Raw genomic sequence first — 27,452 nt, 5'->3', positions numbered from 1 at the left:
TTGGGAGTGAGTGACACAAGGTGGAGGGACATCACAGAAGTTGGATTGTTTCGTTATATTTATATGGTGCACGTATGGTAAGGGTAGCGCGTCTAATTTTGAGTGATACCACGGGATGTAATTTGCACACCAAGATCCATATATGGGCACTGTGGTTGTACAGAAGTGCATCTACACAGACTGACTTCTGTACATATGCCCTGTTGGATATCTGCCTCTCCAACGCTGCCAGTGATGAGCATACACACTCATCGGTGTATTTGGACAGCCGGAAGTCTCCCTGCTGTCAGGATACAATAGCTCAGCAGGAGCAACCCCCCCTATCCAAAACCAATGTGTGAATGGGGGAAAATCAGGTCAATTTTTTTCCCCCATCCATTGGTCGGGGGGGGGGGGGGGGGGGACCGACTCATGTATAGGCTGCTTTTTTTATTGACACCTGTTGACTCCCACCTAAATTCTATACCTATTTGTAATTCCTGGGAGCAAAAGTCAAAACCCAGTACTTCCAGATAGAGGAACCATGTGGGAGGAGAGTTGTGAGCCCAGCCTAAGCCAAATGACTAACCAAACCAATAGCTTCCAGCAAAACAAATGAAATGATATGGTGCCTCCATCTATTTGCAAGTGAAAGTCGCTTCACAGGGTCACAAACATGCATGTTACATTACAGTGAGATTACATCTGAGATGTGAGCCACGTGTTAGAATGGATGGCTGCTGATACCTTTGGGGTCGCTTCGGTTCAAAGAGTGACGCTGCTGTTCATTCTGGCGGTTGTTCCTTGAGGTGGTTTTGTCACGTGGTCCCTCAGGTTTCATTTCAATTTGTAAGGGAACCCATTTGTGTTTATTTCCTGTGATGGGGAAGAAATAAGTTGCTGGAATAAAATGAATAAAAAAGGAAAATAAGAAATGAAATTTTTTTTGAACAAGTTTACTTCTGTCTGCCTTTGGATTTGTCTTCTCAGGGTTTGTCCCTGCAGACAAACACATCACGCCAGCCAACTAAGAACATTTCCACAGACAGACTTTGTTGACTTTACCAAAGACATAACTGTCAAATCAACTTATTTGTGCTGAAGCATGTTTGTTTGCAGAGAAGTATTTTAGTATAGTATGATAGCAACATATGAGCTCAAAGCCTGTACATGGCGGGTCAAAGACTCATTCACAAATTATACAGCATTTATATAGTGCCAACAGTTTGCGCAGGGCTTTACATGAGGGCAGACCGTACACTTAAAATACTAAAATTAAATCTTGAATCGAGCTGAGAGGTCAAATCGATTCAAAATGTCAAATAGATTTTTTTTTTCTCACCAGGACTGTACGCTGTGGACTAGGCCGAAGCCTCGCCTAAAGAGTCCTGCCTGCAGCTCCCCAGGACCGGCGCTAACACTGCACCAGTCCTGAGGAGCTGCAGGCAGGAGTTTTTAGACGGGGCTGATTGCCACGGACTAGGCCGAAGCCACGGCCTCACCTCAACTCCTGGCCGCAGATCCTCAGGACCGGCGCAGTGTCCAAAAAATTTTTGGGGGGAAAAAAAAATAAAATAAAAATAAATAGCCCAGCTCAGACATAGGGGCGCACTTCCAAGGTGTCCTCCATAAAATGCCTCAAGAAAGGGAGAAAAAAAAAAAAAAAAAAAAAACACACACACACACACACACTTAAAAAGCGGTAGTAAACTCCACTTTTAAACTTGTACCTACAGGTTAGCCTATAAAAAAGGCTTACACCTAGGTATAGTGAATATCTCCCAAACTTGGTGTTTAAAAGATATCCTAAGTGACCACAAGCATGGATTTAATAAAGACCAAGCTGTCATATGAGAAAGTGATCTATTGCATGGTGGAAGTCATATTTCAATAATTTTTTATTGAATAAGGTATCCAAATTTTAAAGCATTTATATCTATAAAAACGGTCTGTAGGACTTGAAGTGGAGTTTGACAGTTATCCTGTTCCCACTTCTGGGAGTCTGGGCCACAGCCCGTGACATCACTGCGGGGCTCCCTCCTCCTCGTCACCGAGCCAGTAGGAGAGAGGAGCAGGGCCCCGCACATGCGCAGTAGGGTTCTCCGCGTAATCAAACTGGTAACATTAACAGTACCTGAGAGTTGATAAATTATTCTCCGGATGGTTTAAAAATTTGTAAATGGTGTGCACCAGGTTTCAGTTTTGGGGCCAATGCTGTTCAGTTTATTAATGCAATAAAGGTTGGAATTAAAAGCTCAATTTCAGTGTGATTATATCAAATTATGCAGGGAAATTTGGCACAGAATGTAGCATAATTACAAAAAGGCCTTAAAAATAGGATTTATGCACTCACCGTAAAATCCTTCTCTCTGGAGTCCATTGACGGACACAGCTCCTTTAATTGTTGACCTTAGGGTTATCACGCCACCTTCAGCAGAGGACTAGGCAGAACATGTAAAAAAAGCAAGACTGCACAGCACCACCCAGGGGGCAGTCCCACTGGCTATAACGCCTCACCCGGCTTCCTGCAGCTCAGTTCGTCAAAAAGCAGTACAGACATAAAATAGGAGGGATGGGTGCTGTGTCCGTCAATGAATTCCAGAGAAAAGGATTTTATGGAGTAAAAAAATCCTATTATCTTTCGTTCATTGACAGACAGCTCCTTTAATTCTTGACCTTAGGGACGTCCCCAAGCAGTGTCAAAAAAACGAAGGGTGGAAACAGCAAAACATGAGGAACACCTCAGGAGTTGCCACCTTAAACGGCCGCTATCAAAATCTGCGGCCAACTTATGCATCTAAAGATGCATTCACAACTTGTAACTTAATGAAAGTGTGTCACAACTTGTAACTTAATGAAAGTGTGAATTTGCATAGGCCTGAATCACGATCTGTCTGATCAGAGAAATGGTGGACGACGAGTCTTTGGAACAGCCACCGAGACAGAGTCTGACTTCCGGAAGGAAGCCGTAGCAGACAGATAAACCCGTAGAGCCCGCACCACATCCAGGGAATGTAAAGCAACTTCTTTCGGATGTGTCAGCTTAGGACATAAGATGTCTTCATTTAGATGAAATGCCGAAACCACCTTTGGAAGAAGGGAGGGCTGCGGACGTAGCACCGCCTTATCCTTGTGGATGACCAAGTAGGGAGACTTGCATGACAAGGCCGCCAACTTAGAAACCTTCCTGGCAGACGCAATAGCCACTAAAAAGACTACTTTCTGAGAAAGAGTTAAGGGAATCTCCCTAATGTCTTCAAACTGCGGTTTCTGAAAGGCCGATAGCACTAGATTCAGATCCCTCAGAGGTAGCGGTGGTCAAACCAGAGGCATAAATCAGCTGATAATGCGCCCATGGAGCCGTGTCCACCCAGGTGTCTCTTGTCCTGATATAAACCTCTGCACCTTCCGATTAAGCCGAGAGGCCAACAGGTCCACATCTGGTGTGCCTCACTTTAGGCAAAGGAGGCGGAATACATCCGGATGCAACGACCATTCCCCTGGGTCCAGCATCTGACGATGTAGGTAGTACGCCTGCCAGTTATCTATGCCCGGAATGTATATGGCCGACACGTGCCTCTCTGCCCACTGGAGGATGTGAGTGACCCCCCCCCCCCCCCCCCCGTGCTGCAGCCAAGCTCCTCTTGTTCCTCCTTGATGGTTGACATACGCCGTGGTGTTGTCTGACTGGATCCTGACTGGACACCCCTGTAGCTTCCTTGACCATGTGGAGAGGCACCACCTGATCAACCGAAGCTCAAGTACATTGATCGGCAGTTGGGATTCTTCCCTCAACCAAAAGGCCCTGGCCCGACTGTATGCCCAAAACTGCCCCCCAACCTGTCAGGCTGGCGTCCGTTGTGATCACTGTCCAATGGAGAGGAAGGAACGATCTCCTGGACCAGAGGGCCGCAGATCCCAGCCACCAGAGAAGGGAATCCCTGACTGACTAGCTGGCTCACACGAACTTACAATCCAGGGAAAAGGGATTTGTCCCATTTTGACAAAAATCTCCTTTTGCAGGACTCGAGTGTGGAATTGAGCGTACGGTACCGCTTCGAAAGTGTCTACCATGAGGCCCGGAACTCGCATTCAGAAGTGCGGCAACGACCACCTGTGGTTCACCAGCAACTTAACCGCAGCTTGAAGAGTCTGCAGCTTGCCTGAAGGGATAAAAGCTCTGGCTTCCGAGGAGCCCAGCAGTAAGCCCAGGTACTCCAGGCGTTAAGTCGGCACCAACACCGACTTATTTAGGTTCAGCACCCAACCAAACTCCTGGAGAGTCTGTATGGTGATCGCTACATCCTCCCTTAATTCTGAGGTGGAAGCTGCTCTCAGAAGGAGGTAGTCTAGGTAACCCATGATTGCAATTCCACATTGCCTTAACGCCAGAATTGGAGCCAACGCCTTGGTAAAGACTCGGGGTGCTGACGCCAAGCCATAAGGGAGAACCACAAACTGGTAGTGCTCTTTCCCGATTGCAAGTCACAGAAACATCTGATGCCCGAGGCATATGGGTACATGCAAGTACACGTCCTTGATATCCAAGGACGCCAGGAAGTGCCCCTGATGGAGTGCAGCAACCACGGAGCGAACTGATTCCATCCTGAACCTTTGCACTTTCACAAAGCTGTGAGGGCCTTAAAGTCCAGCATTGGACGCACCCCTTCCTTTTTGGGGACTAGACAGATTGGAGTAGAATCTGAAACCTTTCTAGCGTTGGTACAGGTACTATCACCCCGTGCAGCAGCAGGTCCTGTACTGCCCCGAACAGGGCTTCCTGATGAGCCGGAAGCAGATACAGGTTGGAGGGGGGGGGGGGGGGGGGGGGAGGAATTGTTTGGTGGACAAGAAAAACTCTTGTATCCCAATGAAACCAGTACGTAGACCCATTGGTCGGACAGTAGGGAGGTCCACCGAGCTGCAAACTCCCAAAGGAGATTCTCAGGTGGGGGCAAACCTTCATGCGGTAACATTGTTGCTCGCAGACTTGTTTGGCTTGCAAAACCAGCAACGCTTTTGTCCTTCAGCAGGCGCCTTGTCGGACTGGGAATGCTTACCTGCTGACCCGGGCAGGCGAAAAAGCAGTTTGAGCGGAAAAAAAAAAAAAAAAAAAAAAAAAAAAAAAAAAAAAAAGAGGGCCCTTGGCTGTCAACGACCGGAGGAGACTCCCTTTTCAGAAGGCTCTACCCAAAGGGGTAATGTAATAATCTTGGGACTGGAAAGGGGGGGGGGGGGGGTGGAGGGTGTTTTTACCCCCCTTGCTGTTTACTTCCACCCTAACAAAGGTCTCCAGGACTGCCGACAAAGCGTCCATAGACACTGCATTTTGGGCAGGTGAGCCGGTTGCAATAGCAGGGATGTCTGAGGAAGCAGCGCCAGCTTCCGATGCCATGCTGACCCCTCACTCGTCTGCTACAACTTAGGGACTTAAGGCAAGGTACACAAAATCCCACCCTCCTAGCTGTTTGCAGACTGAGGCCCCCCGCAGGACTAACCACCCTGACCGGGTAACTGCACTGTGCTGCCGCCATCCGCTCTGCCCTGTGTCAGTCACAAAGGGCTCACAGTAAAAAAAACTGTGCTGTTCTGAGGTATACAGACACCAGCACTAGAGATAAAATGCGCTGAGACCACAAGAAAATGCCCGCCGGCCTTACTTGCGCGCAAAAAAAAACACCACCAAGAAAATGGCCGCTGAACCTTCTAGAAAATGTTTGCTACAGGAAAAATGGTGGCACCCCCCCCCCCCTCCTCATGGCAAATAGCCTGAGCACCTCACTGTGAAGGAAAAAAATTAAATAGCAGGGAAAGAAAGAACGGACCCTCATAGCAAGTGCAGTGCCTGTTGGCCACAGCACACTGACATGGACAGCAGTAGCCTGGTCGTGTGTGTGCCCCAGAGCATATAGCTCACCGAACACCCCTGGAGTAGAAGGGGCCTGTCGTGGCCAACCCAGGGCGTAGCTTGGGTCTGCTCACACTCGATTGCCAGGCTGGGGAGACTACAAGGATCTATATTATCCAGCCTGTCACCAAGCCCGGCTGTTGATTGTAGATCACAGGATCAAAATTGCAGAAAAAAATTAAAAAAATTCCCAGGACCAATGGTCCACTCAGGGAGCCAGGTCCTTCTACACTAGGCAGAAAAAACTGAGCTGCAGGGTGAGGGGTTATAGCCAGTGAGACCGCCCCCCTGGGTGGTGCTATGCAGTCTTGCTGTTTTTACATATTTTACATGTTCTGCCTAGTCCTCTACTGAAGGTGGCGTGATAACCCTAAGGTCAAGAATTAAAGGAGCTGTGTCCGTCAATGAACAAAAGAGAAATAGGGGGTTGGGCAACAAAAAATGGCAAATAAAGTTCAATACGGAGAATGCCAAGGTATGCACCTGAGTGCCAAAATTACATATTCAAAATACACAGAAGGGGAGAATCAGCGATGGAAAAATGTGCGGGTGTCTGTAGATAACATGTAATAAGCCACAGCCAACAAAATACCCATGCAAAGATGAGTTATTCAAGAGAGGAATCAACAATTCTACCCCTTTACACCAATTCAACCTCATCTTAAATATACAGTTAATTTAGCCACCAGTCAGGAAAAATGTTGAATTATAAAGTTCAAAGGGCAACACAATTACCAAAATTGTTAAGGGGGATGGAGGACGCATTACATAGTTATTGCACTGACAAGAGTCAAATTGTGTTTTTTTTTTTTTTTAGAAAACAAAAAAAAAAAAAAATAGTTACCGTTACCTGCACAATGAAACAGGGATTTGACATACAGCAGCAGCAAATGGCTACTAGGGACAAATGTAGGTTCAGCTTAACTTTCCATGGAAACACTCTAGCCAGTGTTTCTGAACAGAAAACAAAATGAAAGCCCCGGTGCACGTTAACCCTTAAAAAGCAGAAGAAGAATTGTGAATAACTGACCTTTCTTTTTATGAGTTGATCTCTGCCCATCATCATCTCCATTCTTCTCCTCGCTGGACTCATCTGATCTCACTCTTTGGTTCTCTTTCCCATCTGCACTCTCTTCCTTCATCTCCTTCTTCCCAAAGGATTTCCTGGATGGTTGTAATTTTTGAGGCGGCTGTACAGAAGGCAAAAAGTGGCAAACAAAATTAGTGAACTTAACCTTTTATTTTTCCCCATTTCAGGCAGAATGGTGGCTGGATTGTTTTTTGTTGCTGTCTGGGGTGCCCTTGGAAGATTTCCTCTACCATCCTGTGTAGCCAAAGGAGACAAATCGAGGATAACGAGTGTAGGAAAAAAACGTGGCAAAGTGGAAAAGGATTAAAACTGTCATGTTTCTATCATGGGTGTCACTGCTGGGAGCTTTTCACTCCCCTCTACACCAATATTTACATAGAAAAATGACTGACAAAAAAAACTTTATTAAAATGTATAAAATAAATAGATTAGTTCACCCTATGTATGTATATATAGCCACTTTCTCTGAATATTCAGTGCTTTTCTGATCTAGGATACAATGTATTACTTATAAAAATGGTGACATCCACTCTGCTTACTAAAAGGCAAACTTTTTTTTGCACAGTCTGTGCCCCCATTAGGGAAAGTCACCTTCTCCATTTGTCCTGTTTACTGTTATGAAAGTGAAAGAAAATCCCAAATTTTGGGTTAACATCAGAACCGTAACAGAGGAAATCTTCCAATGGGCACACTAAGCCCTGGTGATACCCTAAGATTCACTAACTTTGAAAGTTTTTCTCTGTTTTGGCTAATGAACAGGAAGTGAAGGAAATCTCCCTAGTGGGATACGGCAAAAAAAAAAAAAAAAAAAAAATCTGTGGCAAACCCTCCCTTATGCTAGCCAAAAATGAAAAAGTTTTGCCTTTAGCAACACTTTAAATGTTTTCCTTAACTGGTTCCTCGGCACCCCTTATCAATACGTTAATGAAATGTAAAACAAAATGGTTCTTTACACACCTAATCACAGGGGCTTTATGCGCCTCTAAACAATGCAGGCAGATCACGCCTGGTAGGAGGGTCAGCATGGTGCTTTACATAGCTTCCTGAAAATAGTAAGCTGTGGCAATGCCCATTTGTGATACTGAGCCTCCATGGTAAAGAACCCAATTCCAGGTTATGTGTTATAATTTCAATATTTTGAGGCAAGGTGGTTCAAACAAACCATTTCTTTTGCTAAGAAATGCAGCTGCGGTTAGCTGTACAAGTTGCATCATGTAACTACCTACAGTATGCAGCAGAACAAGACTTCCAATCTGCTTTAAAAACAAAATTGAGTATAAAGTTGCACAATGCAAAATAAATTATATACACATACATTATATACACATACATATATATACACATACATATATATACACACACAGAGAAGCAAGGCGGCTCGGCTGCCCAAATAAACGTACCTGTATGTTGGTCTGTGCATGCATCCACCGGCCACCCATGGGATCATGGTACAGCGATGCAGAACAGGGATCTGCCTATGTAAACAAGGCAGATCCCCATTCTGATAGGGGACAATACCGAGATCTGCTGTTCCTAGTGATCAGGAATAATGATCTGTTCTAGTAGGCACATCCCCCACACAGTTAGAACACACTTAAGCCATTGATCGCCCCCTAGTGTTAACACCTTCCATGCCAGTGTAATTTATAGATTGATCAGTGCATTTCTAGCACTGATCACTGTAATAATGTCACTTGTCTCCAAAAAAGGGTCAGCTTTGTCCGCCGTAATCCCAGGAAAATGTAAAAAAAAAAAAAAAAAAAAAAAAAACACACACACAACCCATATAAAAGCCCACAAATCTATCCCATAGTTTGTAGACGCTATAAAACGTTTGCGCAAACCAATATACGCTGACTGCGGTTTGTTTTAACCAAAAATACGTAGAATACATATTGGCCTAGATTGATGAATGTTTATTTATTTTTTTTGTATATTATAGCAGAAAGAACAAAAATAAATCTCATCAAAATTGTCATTTTCCTTTATAGCGCAAAAATAAAAAACACAGGTGACTGAATACCACCAAAAAAAAGCTCTATTTGTGGGGAAGAAAGGACATCAATTTTGTTTGGGTACAATGTTGCAAGACCACGCAATTGTCAGTTAAAATGACACATTAACGCATAGCAAAAAAGTGGCCTGGTAATCAAGTAGGTAAATCCTTCCAGGAATGAAGTGGTTAAATTAAGTGCGACACTTAGAATTGCACAGCGCAGTCATGCAAAACTGTACCCATAAGACATTTTTATTCTTATTTACACAAATAGAACTTTCTTTTGATGATCTTTAATCACCACTGAGTTTTTTTTTTGCTGGACGAAAAAGGACCGAAGATTTAGAAAAATGCTTTTTTCTTAGTTTGTTATAAATAAATTTCTTTGGTGAAAAGAACCCAAATCTGTTTTAGTTTATGGGAAAGTTAGAGTTCACAAACAGATATAGTCATCAATTCTTATTCAACACCATTTTTTTGAAGCCCAAAAATTTTGGAGCAGTACAAATACTCCCAAATTACTATTTTTTGGAAGGCACCGTCCATGGTATTTAGTAAGAGGCATAAGAGCTTTTGGAAGTTGTAATTATATGCCCCATTTTGGAAAAGAAAAAAAAAAAAAAGTACAATTTAACATACAGTCACCAGTGCAGTGTCATCAAACCAGTCTAGTGGTGATCAGGGACACTGGTGACAGTATAAAAAAATTGAAATTACATTTTTCCACAGCTAGTCATAAAAAAAGTGTTGAATGGCATGAAATTAAGCCATCCATGCTTGACAATTGTCATGTGATCTGCTGCAATTGGTCACATCGAGCACATGGTACTGGCAGCAGGCCGGTACAGTGATCTGACACAGCCAGTGACAGATTGTGCAGCAGCGTAGGCCACGCATGGGGTGCATTTCAGGAGGATGTCATGATGTCCACCCAGGACAAGTGGTTAATGAATACAAGGCCATCCCTCTGAATACCAGACACGGACTCGTTTAACCACTTAAGGACCGCCGTATTACCATTGTACGTCATTACAATGGCACAGGCAGGCACAAGCACGTAGATGTACGTGCCTGCCTTCCAGCGGGTGGGGGGGTCCGAGCGGACCCCCTCCCGCTGGATACGGCGGTCCGTTTCCCTCCGGGAGCGATCCGTGATGAGGGGATGGCCGTTGGTTTCTGGCCATCCCCTCTCGATCGCTCCTGGCCAATGACGAACTTCCTCCCACTGTGTATTGTTTACACCGGAAGGAGGAAGTGATGTCATTCTCCTCGGGGCGGTCTTTTTGACCGGACTACGAGGAGAAGACTAAAAGTAAGTGTGCACCAACACTACACTGACATGTAGGTACACACAGGCACACAAACCCCCGCCCCCGCCCCCCCCAGTCACAGTGTCACTGATTGCATTGATCATTTCTTTACTGATCACTGTATTCAGTGTCAGTTGTGACAGTAAAAACTGTCAGGACAGTTAGTGTTAGGTCCAGGGTAGCCCCCTATCACCCCCCAATAAAGATTTAACCCCCTGATTGCCCCTAGAGTTAACCCTTTCACCCCCTTTTGCCAGTGTCACTAAGCGATCATTTTTCTGATCGCTGCATTAGTGTCGCTACTGTCGCTAGGTAGCTAGTTATTTTTTTAGGTTCACATCAGGTTTTTATAGCGCTAGGTACCCAGATATACTACCCAATAATGGTTTTAACCGCCTGATTGCCGCTAGTTAACCCTTTCACCCCCTTTTGCCAGTGTCACCAAGCGATAATTTTTCTGATCACTGCATTAGTGTCGCTAGGTAGCTAGTTATGTTTTTAGGTTCACCGCCAGGTTTTTATAGCGTAAGGTACCCCCATATACTACCCGATAACGGTTTTAATCCCCTGATTCCCCCTAGTTAACCCTTTCACCAGCGATCACAGTATAAGTGTCACTGGTGACGCTGGTTAGTTTGTTTTTTTATAGCATCAGGGCACCCACCATTTATTACCCAATAAAGGTTTAACCCCCTGATCACCCTGCGGGTGATATCAATTAGGTTTTAGGGTCAGGGTCTGCATCGCCCCAGGCAGCGCTAGTTTAGTGCCAGTACCGCTAACACACACGCAAAGCATAAACCTCCCGTAGTGGTATAGAATCTGATCAGATCTATACTAGCGTCCCCAGCAGTTTAGGGTTCCAAAAAAAACGCATTGTTAGCGGGATCAGCCCAGATACCTGCTAGCACCTGCGTTTTGCCCCTCTGCCCAGCCCACCCAAGTGCAGTATCGATCGATCACTGTCGCTTACAAAACACTAAACACATAACTGCAGCGATCGCAGAGTCAGGCCTGATCCCTGCCATCGCTAACAGTTTTTTTGGTAGCATTTTATATTTAAATCCGGAAGGCAGTGCTTGGTTTTCGGGGTCCCGAACGTGGCTAGGCTCCCAAAAAGTCCCCCACATGTGGTATCCCCGTACTCGGGAGAAGCAGCAGAATTTATTTTGGGGTGTAATTTGACTTATGCCCATAGCATGTGTGAGCAATATATCATTTAGTGACAACTTTGTGCAAAAAAAAAAAAAAAAAAAAAGTTTGTAATATTCCCGCAACTTGTGGCAAAATATAAAATATTCCATGGACTCAACATGCCTCTCAGTAAATAGCTTGGGGTGTCTACTTTCCAAAATGGGGTAATTTTGGGGGGTTTTGTGCTATTTTGGCATTTTATGGCCTTCGAAACTGTGATAGGTAGTGAGGAGTGTGAAATCAAAAATTTGCACCCTTAGAAATCCTGAAGGTTGTGATTGGTTTTCGGGGTGCCGTGCGTGACTAGACTCCCAAAAAGTCCCACACATGTGGTATCCCCACACTCGGGAGAAGTAGCGGAATATATTTTGGGGTGCAATTCCACATATAACCATGGCATGTGTGAGCAATATATCATTTAGTGACAACTTTTTGTAAAATATATATATATACACCGTATATACTCGAGTATAAGCCGAGATTTTCAGCCTCTTTTTTGAGGCTGAAAGTGCCCCCCTCGGCTTATACTCGAGTCATCGCTGTCTGCCCGCTCGATCAGCGTGTCGAGCAGACAGACAGCGGCCATTCTGATTCAAAAGCCGCGCCTCCGGCTCCGCCTTCGCCTGTGATAGGCGGAACACTGAATTTCCCAGCAGCCTGTGTTCCGCCTATCACGGGCATCTTCTCATCCTCGTACTACGGACGAGGATGATACGACGTCCGTGATAGGCGGAACACAGGCTGCTGGGAAATTCAGTGTTCCGCCTATCACAGGCGAAGGAGGAGGCGCGGCTTTTGAATTTTACAATGGCCGCCGACGAAGAGGGCACGGGACGGAGGCAAGGCAAGGCACGGCACGGGACAGGACGGGACGGGACGGGACGAAGGCAAGGCACGACACGGGACGGAGGCTCGGGACAAAGGCTCGGGACACAGGTAGGCTGGACACACACACACACACACACACACACACAGGGATGGATGGATACACACACACACAGGGATGGATGGATGGATGGAGACACACAGGGATGGATGGATGGATGGATGGATGGAGACACACACACACAGGGATGGATGGATGGATGGATGGAGACACACACACACAGGGATGGATGGATGGACACACACACACACAGGGAGGGATGGACGGACACACAGGGAGGGATGGACGGACACACAGGGATGGACGGACACACACACAGGGATGGACGGACACACACACACACACAGGGATGGACAGGCATGTCTCACCCTCGGCTTATACACGAGTCAATAAGTTTGCCAGTTTTTTTGGGGGTAAATTGGGGGCCTCGGCTTATATTCGGGTCGGCCTATACTCGAGTATATACGGTATATATATATATATATATATATATATATATATATATATATATATATATATATATATATATATATATATATATATATATATATATATATATATATATATATATATTTTTTTTTGTCATTCAATCCCTTAGGACAAAAAAAATAAATATTCAATGGGCTCAACATACCCATCAGCAATTTCCTTGGGGTGTCTACTTTCCAAAATAGGGTCATTTGGGGGGGGGGGGGTTTGTACTACCCTGCCATTTTAGCACCTCAAGAAATGAGATAGGCAGTCATAAATTAAAAGCTGTGTAAATTCCAGAAAATGTACTCTAGTTTGTAGACGCTATAACTTTTGCGCAAACCAAAAAATATACGCTTATTGACATTTCTTTTACTAAAGACATGTGGCTGAATAAATTTTGCCCTCAATGTATGACTAAAATTTAGTTTATTCGATTTTTCTTATAACAAAAAGAAGAAAATTTTTTTTTTTCAAAATTTTCGCTCTTTTTCCATTTATATCGCAAAAAATAAAAAAATAAAAAATCGCAGAGGCAATCAAATACCATCAAAAGAAAGCTCTATTTGTGGGAAGAAAAGGACGCAAATTTCATTTGGGTGCAATATTGCATGACCGCGCAATTACCAGTTAAAGCAGCGCAGTGCGAAATTGGAAAAAGACCTCTGGTCCTTAAGGTGTTTATTGGTCCGGGGCTGTAGTGGTTAAATAGGCTGTAGTCGCATAAAAAAAAAAAAAAAAAAAAAAAAAAAAAATGTAGTTTCATCAAAAATGCACCACACCAAAAACCGCATGGTACCACGCAAACGGGACTGCATTTGCGATGTCAACAGGACAATACTGACACCTGCAACAGTTCGCACATTCAGTGCATTTTGAAAGCAGAGAGTAAAAAGGTGCACAGAATGCAAGTTTTCTGCACTGCGTTCTCGTGTAAATACGCCCTAAAAAGAGGGAAGGCTGTACAACTGTGGAAAACGGGGAGGAACAGAGCACTGGCAGGGGACCTGAGAAGAGGAGGATCAGGGCTGTTCTGTGCAAAACCATTGTAGAGAGCAGATAAGTATGACATGTTTGTCATTTTGAAAAGCATAAAAAAATTGCCTACAGTCACTTTAAAAAGGAAAATATTTGCTCATGCAAGCAATGAGGCCCTATATGATACAGTAAAACCCAGAGGTTTTAAGTGAATAAGACTTTTAATTTACCTGCTCGGTGGAAAGATCATGCACAGAGCAGCCCCTTGCTGGTGCAATCCACTCCTCCAGATTACCCTATACCAAGTCACGTGGGCACGCCCCCCAAACTCGGCTGTGTGTGCTCATCCACATCCTCCGCTCCCTTCTCACAAAATTGGGCCGACAGCAGGAGCCTATGGCTCTTGCGAGAGCAGGAAGGTCTTTTGTGCCTTAAAGCGGAACTTTTCAAAAAAATCCCCCCCCCCATTGGTACATCCCCCCCCCCCCAAATGTGAACTCGCCCACTTCAAAATAAATCACACCCCTCATTCTGCAGACCAGCCATACATAACACGGTACGATAGGTTACAGCCTTATAAATGCTTGTCAGGGACAACCATGTCAGGACCACCAGAGCAGTACGGGATTATCGGTAAATACTTTATTGACACAGCAGGGCTCTCACACGGTGTTAGGTATAGTATACCTGACACTGCGGGAAATCCCTGCAGTGTCCTACAAGGGATTACTGATGATAATCATCCCCACGCTGCATAGGGATAGCAGGTGAGCATCGGGGACAGTGACTGTTAGGGAGGAGAGTGAAGGAGAACACCTCCTCCATGGGCGGCACAGACTGGGGGCTGCGAGACCCCTTCCGCCCACATCTCTGCTTCCTCCTGCTCGGCTTTCAGAGGACTACAAGGGGGCGTGTCAGACCGCTGGCTGTGCCGAGGAGGAGGATAGCAGCCAGTGGTCTTACAAACAAGTCAGCAGGCAATAAAGTTTTTCAAAAAGTTCAGGAACTACAGAGCTCAGAACAACATGGATGACAAAGCTGGTGAAGGTAGATCTGAAACAAGGACATGGAAAAAGATTTTTGGCCGGAGTTCTGCTTTAATGGAGCGAATGCATTAAGATTAAAAAACCTTTCGAGTTTAGAACCACTTTAATATGTTCCCCTTTCCAAAACTAGAAACCATTCAGGACGAGTTTCCACTTTCATTGCACTTTTGAGGCAGTTGCACTTAAGAGCAACACCATCCCCTTTTCAAGTTTTAAAGAGAGCCTGCCTGGAAGAAAAAAAAAAAAAAAAAAATTAAAAGCCAGCAGCTACAAATACTACAGCTGCTGACTTAAATGAACACTTACATTTCCTGGAGTACTGCAATGTCGGCAGCCGAGGTTGAGCAATTGTTCGGTTCTCGGCTGCTGCCAGCGCCATTCTCGGTGAGGGAATCAGGAAGTGAAGCGTTGCGGTTTCACTTCCGGGTTCCCTACTGTGCATGCACAAGCGTGCAACGCAATGGGAATGGTCCGCGCTGTATCTGGGACCTGTGTGTGTCCCAGCAGACAGAGCGCCGGGACAGGAAGAGGCATCGACTCCCGTGGGAGTCTATGCCTGGAAGTGGGTGCAAATACCTGTCTTAGACAGGTATCTGCACTCCCCTCCCCCCTGAAAGGTACCAACTGTGGCACCGGAGGGTGGGAGGGTTCCGATGAGCGGAAATGCCACGTAAGGGTGGAACTAGTTTAAGCTGGCCTTGGACTGCAAGGCTGATCAGTGTATTCTGACAGCAGAGTCCCCGCTGTCAGAATAAAATAATGCAGGGGAGGATTTCCACATCCAACTCAAATAGGTGGATGGCAGGGAATCAGTTTAATTTTTTCGTTCCACCCACTGGCTAAAACAAAAAACACCCATGTATGGCTAACTTAACATACCTGCCCCAGATCCAGTGGGATTTATGGGATAAGATCACCTGACTGCTTCTATAAGCTATTCCTTGCCAGGCCTGTGAATGTTTTCTGCAAGTTCTTTCATTTTTAAAGGACAGAGTACAAGCCTATACCTAGGAGTCCATAGGGATCAATGAGTGTACAGTGCATGTGCAGGCCTGTCTGAGAAATTTTACAGGCGGCCACTCTAGTAAGTTGGGGGGCAGGTGACTAAGGCCTCATTCACACAGGTAGAGGTTCAAACAGTGTGAAGATGTTGGTTTATGTATATAAAGGCTGGGATGTGTGGTTACCAGTGTACAGCACTCATTGATTTGTACAGGCGGCTATACACCACACCTATCACTTCTGGGTGCAAATCAACTGCCTCATGCTGTACAGACTTCTATGCCTATGTGAATGAGCCCCAAGACTGGAATGGAGATGGGTCATGACCCAACATAAGTAAATGTGCAATTATACCTCAAGAACCTCTCTCAGGGACACAAGTATATTTTCAGTGAGAGCATATATAAAAAAATAAAAAAAAAGTATTAAAATATTGCTAAATACTTCAAATTTTGACTAATTGGCAATATCACCTCTGAAAAAAAAAAAAAATAAAAAAAAAAAATCGTACACTGCTCCCAATTAGGGCCACAGCAACAAGCCATTCTACAGAGTGAATCCAGCAGAGATGAACCCATTCCTGAAAATACCTGTTTCTACATTGCAGCCTGGGCCAATAATCCACCTAGTCCTAGAGGTAAGAGGATGCATAATCTGCAGATTAACCTCAAGATAAAAAGCCCAGTGTCACCAAGCTTAAACTAGGAGAATAAAAACACAACCAGCACAAGAATGAAATTCAAGTGGCGAAATGAAACTCGGCATGCACTTCAACGGCCGAGCGACACCAGCTCTGTAAGTTAAGGTTAACAGTTTAAAAGACAGATTTTCTCTTTCGAAGCAAATGTCCACACATCTCCCTTACCTGTGTCCTCAAAGGGCTAATGAAATCCGAAACCTGCACATGTGCCAAGCTAGGCTACTCTACCCCAGGAGCCTAAAAATAAACGAAGAGGTGAAGCCATCACACAGAGCAGTGCTGCCGGCTGCACGGGTGTCTGGCAGTCCCAGAATAGAGAAAGCCTGTGACGGACCTGGCAGAAGGAGGGCAGCCCTAAATGGAAATCCTGCTTGTGGGGGACCCTGTGTGCTATTCCTGGTGTCACAGCTACACAGGAGCTCTTCTCTGTGCATGGAACATTTTGTGTACACTCCTGGTGCGCATTCCATATCACACAAAGCACAATTCTGATACCCAGCCCTGACAATGGAGACCAAGTGCTGTACATAACTTCATGCAGCATTCCAAAAATGCCACTTATTGCGGTACAGCAAAATCTTGTTCCCTCTGAAGATCCTATAATCTGTCTGGAACCTTCAGTGAAGGTACCAGCAAGCACAGATCCTGCACCCACGTAACTGATGCATAGCGTCCCCTGTGCGCACACATTTAACTGATGCATACTGGCCCCATTGGCCCATTACTAATGCAGTGGATCTCCTGTATGCGCGCACACACACGCGCACACACACACGTAACTGAGCAACACATAGTAACAATTCTCCTGTGTCGGCAATGATCTTCAACCAGAAAATCTGACTTGCAGCCTTTTAATAGTGCTACAAATTTGCTATTTTATACTCCTTTGAAAATTTAAAATGGAATATCAGATTTACTGAAACCAAAACACTGGACTAATGCACATTTACCTAGAAGTTTTCCAGCATGCTCTACTATTCAGACCAACTGGTTGCCTGTTGAGGCACAACGCTCACATTGAGCAGCTTTACCAGAAATGCCACCAAGGTTACCCAGGGTCACAGGCTGTGCACACTGGCATCAAAGTGGACCTGTTGCCAACACTACAAGTCAAGCCCATGACCAAATATAAAAGGATAAATAAAACTGCACAGTTGCAACAAATTAAAAAAGGAGACGCATAGCCCAAGCTTTTTAGGCTGGGCTTCTCCTCTGGGTCACAGAAGAGCAATTCGTTCTGCACTCCTGTGACCCATTTTTAAACAGCAATGGCTCGGTCCTCAGTGCAGACACAGCGGGGGGACAGCTGCAGCATCGCCCTGATGCTTCATCCACCGAGAGAAGTACGACAAAACAAAAAAAAAAAAAAAAAAAGAAAAAACACTTCTTTTAAGACCGTCTCTGAACAGGATACAGTTTGAGGGTCTTAAAAGGACAACAAATGTAGTCCTTTACTAAATTTCCTGTACCCCCTAAAGACAAATAACCACCTCCTTAAGCCCTGATCCAATAAACTTCACTGTGCAGAACCATTTGGAGCTGTCCTGTATTTCTCCTAAAAACACCAATAGGCGTTCAAAGTACAGCATTCCCTTGGTAATCAATGGGGTAGCAGTACAGGTGTTCTATGAAGCTGACTTTTTTTTGGAAGAAAGGCTGTATTAGTTCTCAGTGGGACTACACACTGAAGATCGAATCAGGTGTAAAAGCATTTGTTCCTAATTGGATGCACTTAGGGGGCTGGAGGATTTCTAAAAGGACTAAGACACAAATCTTAAAAAGGACTAGTGCAGCATTATCTAGAGTTGCACGATTCTGGCTAAAATGAGAATCACAATTTTGCTTACAAGATGGATCACGATTTTCACAGCGCTTTGTTATTCATTGAAGTGCATTTTTTTCCCAAAAAATTGCGTGGGCAAATACAGTGACACAAAATATTGCAGCAATTGCCATTTTATTCCCTAAGGCAGTGATGGCAAACCTTGGCACCCCAGATGTTTTGGAACTACATTTCCCATGATGCTCTGCAGTGTAGTGGAACATCATGGGAAATGTAGTTCCAAAACATTTGGGGTGCCAAGGTTCACCATCACTGCCCTAGGGTCTCTACTAAAAAAATATATAGAATGTTTGGGGGTTCAAAGTAATTTTCTAGCAAAAAATATTGATTTTTAACTTAGTGTCAGAAAAAGATTAGACTTTAAATGGTTAAACTTCCTGCATTTATACAGACTGCCTGGATGTTTTCTTTTGACAGCTGAGAGTGAAAAAAAGTCTCTCCACTTGTTATATGAAAGAATTGACCATCTCTATCGCAGAGTTTGCCTGAGGGGTTGAATAGAGATCGCAATTTTATTTTTAATTGTGCAGCTCTACCATTATCCTTTAGGCACCATCCCCATCAGCATGTTTTTTCATGCTTTTTGTTTGTTTATCGAGCAATAGCATAGGGCACAAGCCCATTCACTTGAAGGTGCTGCCCTACACGTGACAAATACACCAAAGAAACTCCTATTGCCAATTGGGTGAATGTGTCTTCGTTTTGGAAAGAGTGGTAAGGGGTTAGAATCTCTAAGGTTTTACTGCTGTCTGATGTGGTAATGTGATGTATGGGAATAACAGACATACAGGTATGTATGTATGTATGTATGTATGTATGTATGTATGTATGCATGTATGTATGTATGTATGCATGTATGTATGCATGTATGTATGTATGCATGTATGTATGTATGCACACACATTTCTGGGTAATAAATCCCTAGCCATGTACATTCTAATCATGTAAAGACCTCTAACATTTAAAGGGGCAATCTAATGGGGACTCCTGTTCATAGACCAGCCCTGCACATTGGGAGATTTTTTTTTTTAATGCGCTGTTCAATCTTTGCCTAGAAAGTGAAGGGAAATCTCCCCAATGGTACAAATGTTAACTTGAGATGGGTTTAATACTACCCTACTATATCCTAAACTACAAGGCAAAAAAAAAAAAAAAGAAGAAGTTTTGATTACATATACACTTTTCTATATACAACACAATTTCTAAGATAGGGAGCAAAAATAGTATTTGCAAAGCAAGTCCCTTTCCTCTAGACACTTGGCACTATCTCGCTCTTCTTATTCCCTGATCTCTTGCAATCCTCATTGGTTTCTCCAATTTTCTACACCATATTTTCTATGGTGCTGCTGTTCGAGACAGCAGCATCATTGCATACATCGATCTCAATCCTTTCACTATTAGTCAAGTTACACAAGACAAAGACACAAGAATTATTTCTTTTATTTTTTTAATTACTTTAATGTTATTCACTTCTGTTCTGAGCAGAGACCAAAAACTCTCCATGCATACCCAGTTTTTATTCAGTCACCAGGATAAAACTATTGTATTCTGACAGTGGACTCCCGCCTGTCACAATACACGGATCAGTGCTGCAGCTGCTGATCGAATGCTGATTTTCCCAGCAGGATCATTTGTAAGAAGCCGGTCTGATAACTGACTTGTTTAAACGAGGCGGGCACACACACACACACACACACATTGAAAGCTTGTCTGCTTCCTGCTCAAACTGTTGATTTTCAATATGTGTAAAAACTGCTTTAGTCTTTCCAGAGCCTAATGGCTTTAGCTAGAATTCTGTGAAACCCAATAAAACTTTATCTTAGGGGAAAAAAAAAAAAAAATTTGAGATTAAGCATTGAGGCCTTGCTCAACCAATACTCCCACTGCCTGCACTGAGCTTGAACGCCCACAAGGGTCATTAAAATGTAAGCTCTACTGGTAAAGTCTTACGTAAATATGTCAATGTTTTCCAAATGACTGCAGGATTTGTCAAAAACCATACAAAATAAACAGCTATAAAGCCGGAATTATGGAGACTAATGAGTGGTCCTAGAAAAAAAAATGCAACCTAGTGTTGAGATGTCCAATTAGTTGCTATATCTTACTGAACTTAGAAACATGTTACTGACCTTTCAATTGATCTCTGACCAACTGTTTCAGTCTAACAGACAAAGCAAAAAACTAAAATGGCAGCATGCACAAAAACACCGGTACTGCAAGTTAGAATGTGGGAATGTAATTATTTTCTTACCGGCGTGCTTTTATGGGCAATCTCTCCCGGGGTCGGCCAATTGGTGGCATCACCAAAGTCTCCAACCTGTAGATAAGAAAAAAAAAAGTAACAGACCATTGGATTTAAAAACGTACAGATACACAAAGTGCCAAGATTTGGCAGAGGAAGGCTTCATTCACACTAAAAGCTTTCATCTGCAAGTTATATTAGCAAGTAGAAGTGTGCAGCAATGTTTAGTTCAGTTTTTCAGGATTTTGTTTTTGCTTCATTAGTGCACACATTTACATCAGATAAAACAATTTCCTACTAAATCTGGCAAAAATGCACGTAGTTGCTCCTTTGTACACTGCGGGAAAATGTGTTAAAGTGGTTGTATACTTTTTTTTTTACTTTTACCTACAGGAAAGCCTATAATAAGGCTTACCTGTAGGTAAAAAAAAAATATCTCCTAAACCTTTACGGTTTAGGAGATATTTCCCCTCGGTATGCGCCGCTGACTGCAGCGGCGCATGCGCACGAGGGGATTCTCGGCCTGAAAATCCGGCAGTGTCCGGCCGGCCGGAATGTAATCTCCCGCGCGCATGCGCGGGAGTGACGATATCGCGGCTCCGGCCACTCACAGCGCCGGAGCCGCGATACCCGGAAGAAACGCCGAGGGAGCATGTCAGCTCCCTCGGCGTGGATCGTGCCAGATGTCGGGGCCTCGTTCTAAGGTAAGTGTTTCATAATGAGCTAGTATGCGGTGCATACTAGCTCATTATGCCTTTTGCTTTGTAGGTTTAAAAAAAAAATAAAAAAAATAGCGGGTTTACTACCGCTTTAACTGTATGAACAGCACCATTATTTACAGTGCTTGTTAACAGGGCCAAAACCAGCAAGGGTGATTGAGGCTTGAATAGAATACTGCAAAAAAAGATAGATAGATAATTTTTGCAACGCTTCTAGGCATCTGTGTTTTTTGGCTGATCAGTAAAACCATTTCCACAGCAGTCCAAAGACTTGTAGTGAACTGAAAAGGTATTTCTAGTCACAAGTCATGACACCCTGAGGCTTACACCTCAAAGCTCAAGTGACATGCTAATGATATCTTTAACACTTGGTCCACCTGTGGCTATTACTTTGTTTCTTTTACAAAGGCTGATTTTGCCATTAGATTCCCAAACAAAAATTGCCATGTATGTTTAAACATTCAGGATTACACAGGATTAAGCACCAGGCACCATGTGAGTGTTAGGTTAACGTCACAGGGGCATAAGCTCTGCCATTGGTGATGGGTCACTAGCAGCAGAGTCACATGGGAGAGCCTTCCACTTCTCATGAAGTTGCTCCCTTGCTCGCAAAGAAAGCTGCCAAATCTCCCTCACTAGCCTCTTACTGATGCCCGTGTAACATGGCCCTTAGGGGCCGATGATTGACTTGCTGAGGGACCAAGTACTACATTATAGGAAAGCAGGAGAGAGGTTGTCATGCATCTGCTTTTTTGCTCTGGCCTATGGGGAAGTGAGTGGAAAGAAACCATCTGCTCCTCACGCCCTCAATAAATTTAAATTGCACTTAATGGGAAAAATAGGTTCTCTTAAAACAGTTCTGTAAAAGACCCTGAAAATAAGCACATATACAGATTACTACAGTAAAGGTCCATTTATAAGAGAATGGATTTTGCTCTGTTATACATTGTTGCGCTACTGCATACAGCTTTATCCTAAGGCTTAAGCAGAGAACTTCGTGACTGGAGGAGTCAGCCATGGGACTGTCATTACTGGGCTCTCTACCAGTTTTTTTTTTTTTTAAACTGTGCCCCCCCATTAACGTCTTTATCATGCTTGTTTAGCTGTGAAGTGTAACCCATTTATAAAGCACACCACGTTGCTTAATATGCAGAAATGTATCGATATAGGTGTGGTAAAGCCATACTATTCGTTTTTATATAGACCTCTGGGGGTGTACTTGTCAAATCTGGGGTTATATTACCTTTCGCCCTTTGTTTCCTGCACCAATTAAAATACGGCAGGTTTTGAAACACTTCTTAGGAGCATATATATATATATATATATATATATATATATATATATATATATATATATATATATATTTATATTTTTTTAATAAATACAAACTTTCAGGTAGCAACAAGGGTGTTTTTAAGGGCCGTACACATAGGCCGAATATCGGGCAGCATCTGCTGGTTCAGCAGAAGCCGGACGACATTTGGCCCATGTGTACAACCACTGGTCCGAAAGGGCATGACTAAAAAAAGAGGTCTGCCGATTGGTCAGTGGCTGAGAGTGCTGACTGTACACAATAGCTCAGCGGGGGGAGATCACTGTACCAACGTCAGATAGTTAGTACGGCAGCTTTTCCAGAGCTCTTCAGGGCTTTTTTCATTCAGCCCGCTAGGTGCGTTTACTTCAGCTTTTTCAGGATTTTTTTGTCTTTGCTTCATTAGTGCACACATTTACATCAGATAAAAAAAAATTCCTACTAAATCTGACAAAAATGCACGTAGTTGCTCCTTTGTACACTGCAGGAAAATGTGTTAACTGTATCAACAGTACCATTAATTTAAAGTGCTCGTTAACAGGGCCAAAACCAGCCAGAGTGAATGAGGCTTAAATACTGCAGCTAGTCTCACTGTAATATTATAATAACATCTATCCCCCATCATCTATCTCGAAATTGGGGCAACACTTTGAGTTTAATCTCTCTCACACAGCACTGCAAGAGGATAGGCATCTAGCTGTGTTTTTTGGCTGATCCGTAAAACCATTGTTTCCACAGCAGTCCAAAGACTTGTAGTGAACTGAAAAGGTATTTCTATTCATAAGTCATGACACCCTGAGGCTTACACCTCAAAGCTAAGGTGACATGCTAATGCCATCTTTGGTCCATCGGTGGCTATTTGTTTCTTTTTGTAAGATTCCCAAACAAAAATTGCTATGCTTTTTTAATTCAGCCCGCTAGGTGTGTACCAGACTTAAGGACCAAATTACTAAACAAAGTGAATTTGGGAAGTACAGTAATGCCTGAAGAAAGAAAGAAAGAAAAAAAAAAAAAAAAAACAACACAAACTGGAGCTACAAGACCTAATTTTCAATTGTAAAAACATAGCATCGTGGTCAGGAGATTACCTTGCTACCTCGTCTTGTTCGGGGTATACCAGCCTTCACCACCTTGGTGGGGATTGGAGGGTCTGCAGAGGTGGGGGAAAAACACCACATTAAAAACAGGAATCATAACTAGGTTATCAAAAAGGTCAACAAATAACAAAATATAATGCATTAGAGCTGAGTAAAAAATTGCAGAGCAGAAGCATGTTTTCTTTAATCATAACCAGATCCAACCTTTTTTTCTAGAACTGGTCAGTTAATGAACCAGCTTATGAACAGTCATAAGCTTTCTGAATGGCTCTTCCCACCCAACATGGCCTAAATGTTCCATACAATTTCAGTGAGGTGAGATGTAGGGAGATGCAGTACCTAGCATGCTTATTTGGCATCTGTCTTAAACTTATCCTTTGAGTAGCTTGGAAAATGAATAAGCATTGCCCAGAGATCATTGGTAATCAACTTTTCGTTTTTTCTGACACAGCTATTTTTTGGCAGAAACAGAAATCAATATTTTAAACCATGTCAGATATGTGATCAAATGGAAAAAAAGTCAATCCTGTAATATAAAATAGTTCTGGTTGCCTGTGTGTCAATACTTTGTGACGACAACTTACTTCCAAGCAGTCATTTTTTAAGGTCAGAAAGTTACAAACATAACAGGTTGCTAAAGACAGCAAATTCTCTTTTTACAGCACACCTTTACCTTCGTAATAACAGCATCTGCTCCCTTCACAGCAGTGCATGTATCATATACTAATGTGAAGGGAGCAGATGCTGTGGGTCATTCTTGGATCAAGGTTGTTCAAAAAATTTAAAAAAAATAAAAAAAAATAAAAAAAAAGTGTGACCCTAGCCTAAAGGGTATTATGATAAAGAACAGAAATGTAATATATTGTAGCTCATCAGTCCTTAGATGCAGTGGTTGCATTGGTTCTCTCTTTTCAGCAAGCACAGAAAATGTGTTGCTCTTGTCACGTCCTGTGAGCTGCATGCATTTTCCTTCCTAGCCATCTTATGTTAAATTGTCAATACCCCTGTATAATGGAGAAGGGGAGAACATGTTTGCATCAGAAGATCAGCCCAGGTGATCCTCAATTCATACAACATAGTGGCAGCAGCCACCCTAAACAAGTAGTAGGCTAATCACAGGATTACCATTTGAAAATGAAAAAAATAAAAATAAAGAAATAAAAGTAGGGCAGCACCACTTTTAGGGAGCTGGTAACCACGGCAGAAGTAATACAGAAACTACTTTTGCAAATCAGTGTGGCACAGAAAAAAAAAAAAGATCAAAAAAAAAAAAAAGTGTTGCGCCAATAGCCTGCTACTTGATCTCTCAAATCGCATGACAAATCGCTCCAATGTGCGATTGTGCTAATGGGACACTAAATTAGAGTAAAACCTTGGATTGCATTCGTTCCCGGAAATGTGCTTGTAATCCAAAGCACATTTACCCATAAGAAATAACAGAAACTCAGATGATTCATGTCACAACCATTTATTCTCAAGTCCTTTAGTCCATATAAAAAGATTATAGCAATGTGACAGGTTGCGCAAGCATAAGATGTCCCTCCAGAAATTGAAGCCTCCACAAGGGGATTAGAAGCAAAATCCAGCAGGAGCTACAAAGCATAGAAGAGGCACTGCCAAGGTGTAGCAATAGGGTTACATTTAAAGTCTAAGTTCACCTTTAAAGGAAATTCTGGACCCCCTCCTCTCCTGGATCCCACTGACCTGGAACGCAGCAACCTCCCGGTCAGCACCACCACATGATCCCCAAATCAGAAGCCGCACAGCCCTTCCTGTCAGCTGGGGGGGGGGGGGGGGGGGGGGATTTGCAAGTTCTAAGCCCTGGACTCCTGACGAGAATATACTGGGGCTCAGAACAGGAGACTGTCATAGTCTAGGTCAGCGAGGCGGGGGTGAGGAGAGGGACTTGTGCAAGTTCACCTTACAGATTTTTCTGTAAAAGGTGAACTTACCCTTTAATGAAGGAACATTTAGCAACTCACATGGCAGATCAAGAACAAAAAACAAAACAAAGAAAGGCACATCCAAGTATGCAAACCGAGGTAAAGCTGTCCATATAGACCATCCGCACAGAAGACGTTGATGGAGGTGTGGAGGACGGTCTATGTGGACAGCTTTACCCCGGATGCCTGCATACTTAGTAACTCACATGGTTGGTTAAAACAGGCACATCTAAAAAGGTTGTACCTTCTAAAATGCAACCATATTGCTACACTTAGAGGTTCCTCTCCTCCCTTTTATACAAAGTTGTGATGTGACGCTACACGTATCAAGACATCACTTATCAAGTTAAAATTTATTTTAAAAAATTTGCTCGTCCTGTAAAACACTCACAGACCAAGTTACTCGCAATCAATTGTTTTACTGAAATTAAAGTTGTCAGTGAGGAGAGGGGTATGAGCTGTGTTTTTTTTTTTACAGCTTTTTACACACTGATCACTGGCCCAGTGTCCCCACAGTGTAGAATAATAATGCCCCCAAAACACAGCCCACATATGTAACAGTAAAAACATATGTCCCAATGATAGTCTGCACACATGTCCATGATCATCTGCATACATATGTCCATGATCACACAAACCAAATTATTATACACAGGATTTTTTTTTACCAAAGACATGTAGCAGAATACTTTGTCTTAAATGTATGACAAAATTTGATTTTATTGGATTTCTTTTAAAACAGGAAGTAAAAAATAGGTTTTTTTTTTTTAATTTCCACTCTTTTTTTTTCACTTAGATTGCAAAAAAATAAACTGATTTGTGAATAGATACCACCAAAATAAAGCTCCAATGATAAAAAATTTAATTTGGGTACAGTGTTGCATGACCGCGTCATTTAAACAGCGACAGCACTGAAAGCTGAAAATTGGCTTTGTATTGAGGTAGTTAATGAAGGTACAACATTTAGCAACTCACATGGTTGATTAAAAAACAGGCACATCCAAGTATGCAGGCATCAGAGGTAAAGCTGTCCACATAGACCATCCGCCGTACCGCCATCTACGCCACGCTCCACTGCAGGGTAGTCTTCCTGGTCACGATTGCAGGTCGACAGCAGTGAGATCCATATTGCTGCACTTAGAAGCCCCTCTTATGCTATGTAGCTCCTGCTAGATTTTGCTTTGATTGCCCTTGTGGAGGCTGCCATTTCTGGATGGACATTTTATGGTTACACAACTTATCACATTGCTATCATCTTTTTATATGGACTAATAACAGAAGGACTTATGAATAATCAATTGTGGAACAAATCATCTGAGTTTCCATTATTTCTTATGGGGAAATTCGTTTTGATATGGAAGTACTTTAGATTACAAGCATGTTTCCAGAATGAATTATGCTTGCAAGCCAAGGCTTTACTGTAATACATAAACATAAGGAAACATTTTTGGAGTGAAAGTTTACTTTGACAAAAAGTTGTTTGGTGCAGCTAGGTTTTGGCAATTTCCATGACAATATAAATAGCTAATGCGGTCTAGTTTTTTAGCCTTAGGACAACATGTACACATTTTATTTAATAAACTTGGGCTTTAAAAGCAGACTTTCACCCTCCTCACCCACTTTCCATCATTTCACTCTGACACGTTCCTCTCCCACAATCACTCATTTTGTTTTTTTCTGGGAACCCTCCATGCACTTCCAGGAGACTTGCCTAGGTGACAATGTCCCCATTTGCT

The 27,452-nt window shown here is 43.2% G+C and overlaps 1 protein-coding gene across 3 annotated transcripts in view; it reads right to left on the bottom strand.

Annotated features, from left to right (window-relative positions):
• Positions 1-27,452, bottom strand: part of LARP1 (La ribonucleoprotein 1, translational regulator) — a 101,639-nt gene that overhangs the window by 28,838 nt on the left and 45,349 nt on the right. For 2 of the 3 annotated variants that reach the window (XM_077468376.1, XM_077468378.1), the window contains exons 2-5: positions 23,765-23,826; positions 20,655-20,720; positions 6,918-7,077; positions 727-879 (exon numbers count right to left, since the gene is read on the bottom strand). In XM_077468376.1, the coding sequence (XP_077324502.1) occupies positions 727-879; positions 6,918-7,077; positions 20,655-20,720; positions 23,765-23,826 (441 nt within the window). The remainder of the gene's footprint in view (positions 1-726; positions 880-6,917; positions 7,078-20,654; positions 20,721-23,764; positions 23,827-27,452) is intronic. The other variant, XM_077468377.1, reaches the window with a different exon arrangement.

This window comes from Lithobates pipiens, unplaced genomic scaffold (assembly GCF_037356315.1).
Source record: "Lithobates pipiens isolate NorthernLeopardFrog02 unplaced genomic scaffold, aLitPip1_a1.2 Scaffold_8, whole genome shotgun sequence".
Classification (NCBI taxonomy): domain Eukaryota; kingdom Metazoa; phylum Chordata; class Amphibia; order Anura; family Ranidae; genus Lithobates; species Lithobates pipiens.
Note: the sequence above shows the minus strand (reverse complement) of the source record. Positions and strands in the feature narration are given on the sequence as shown.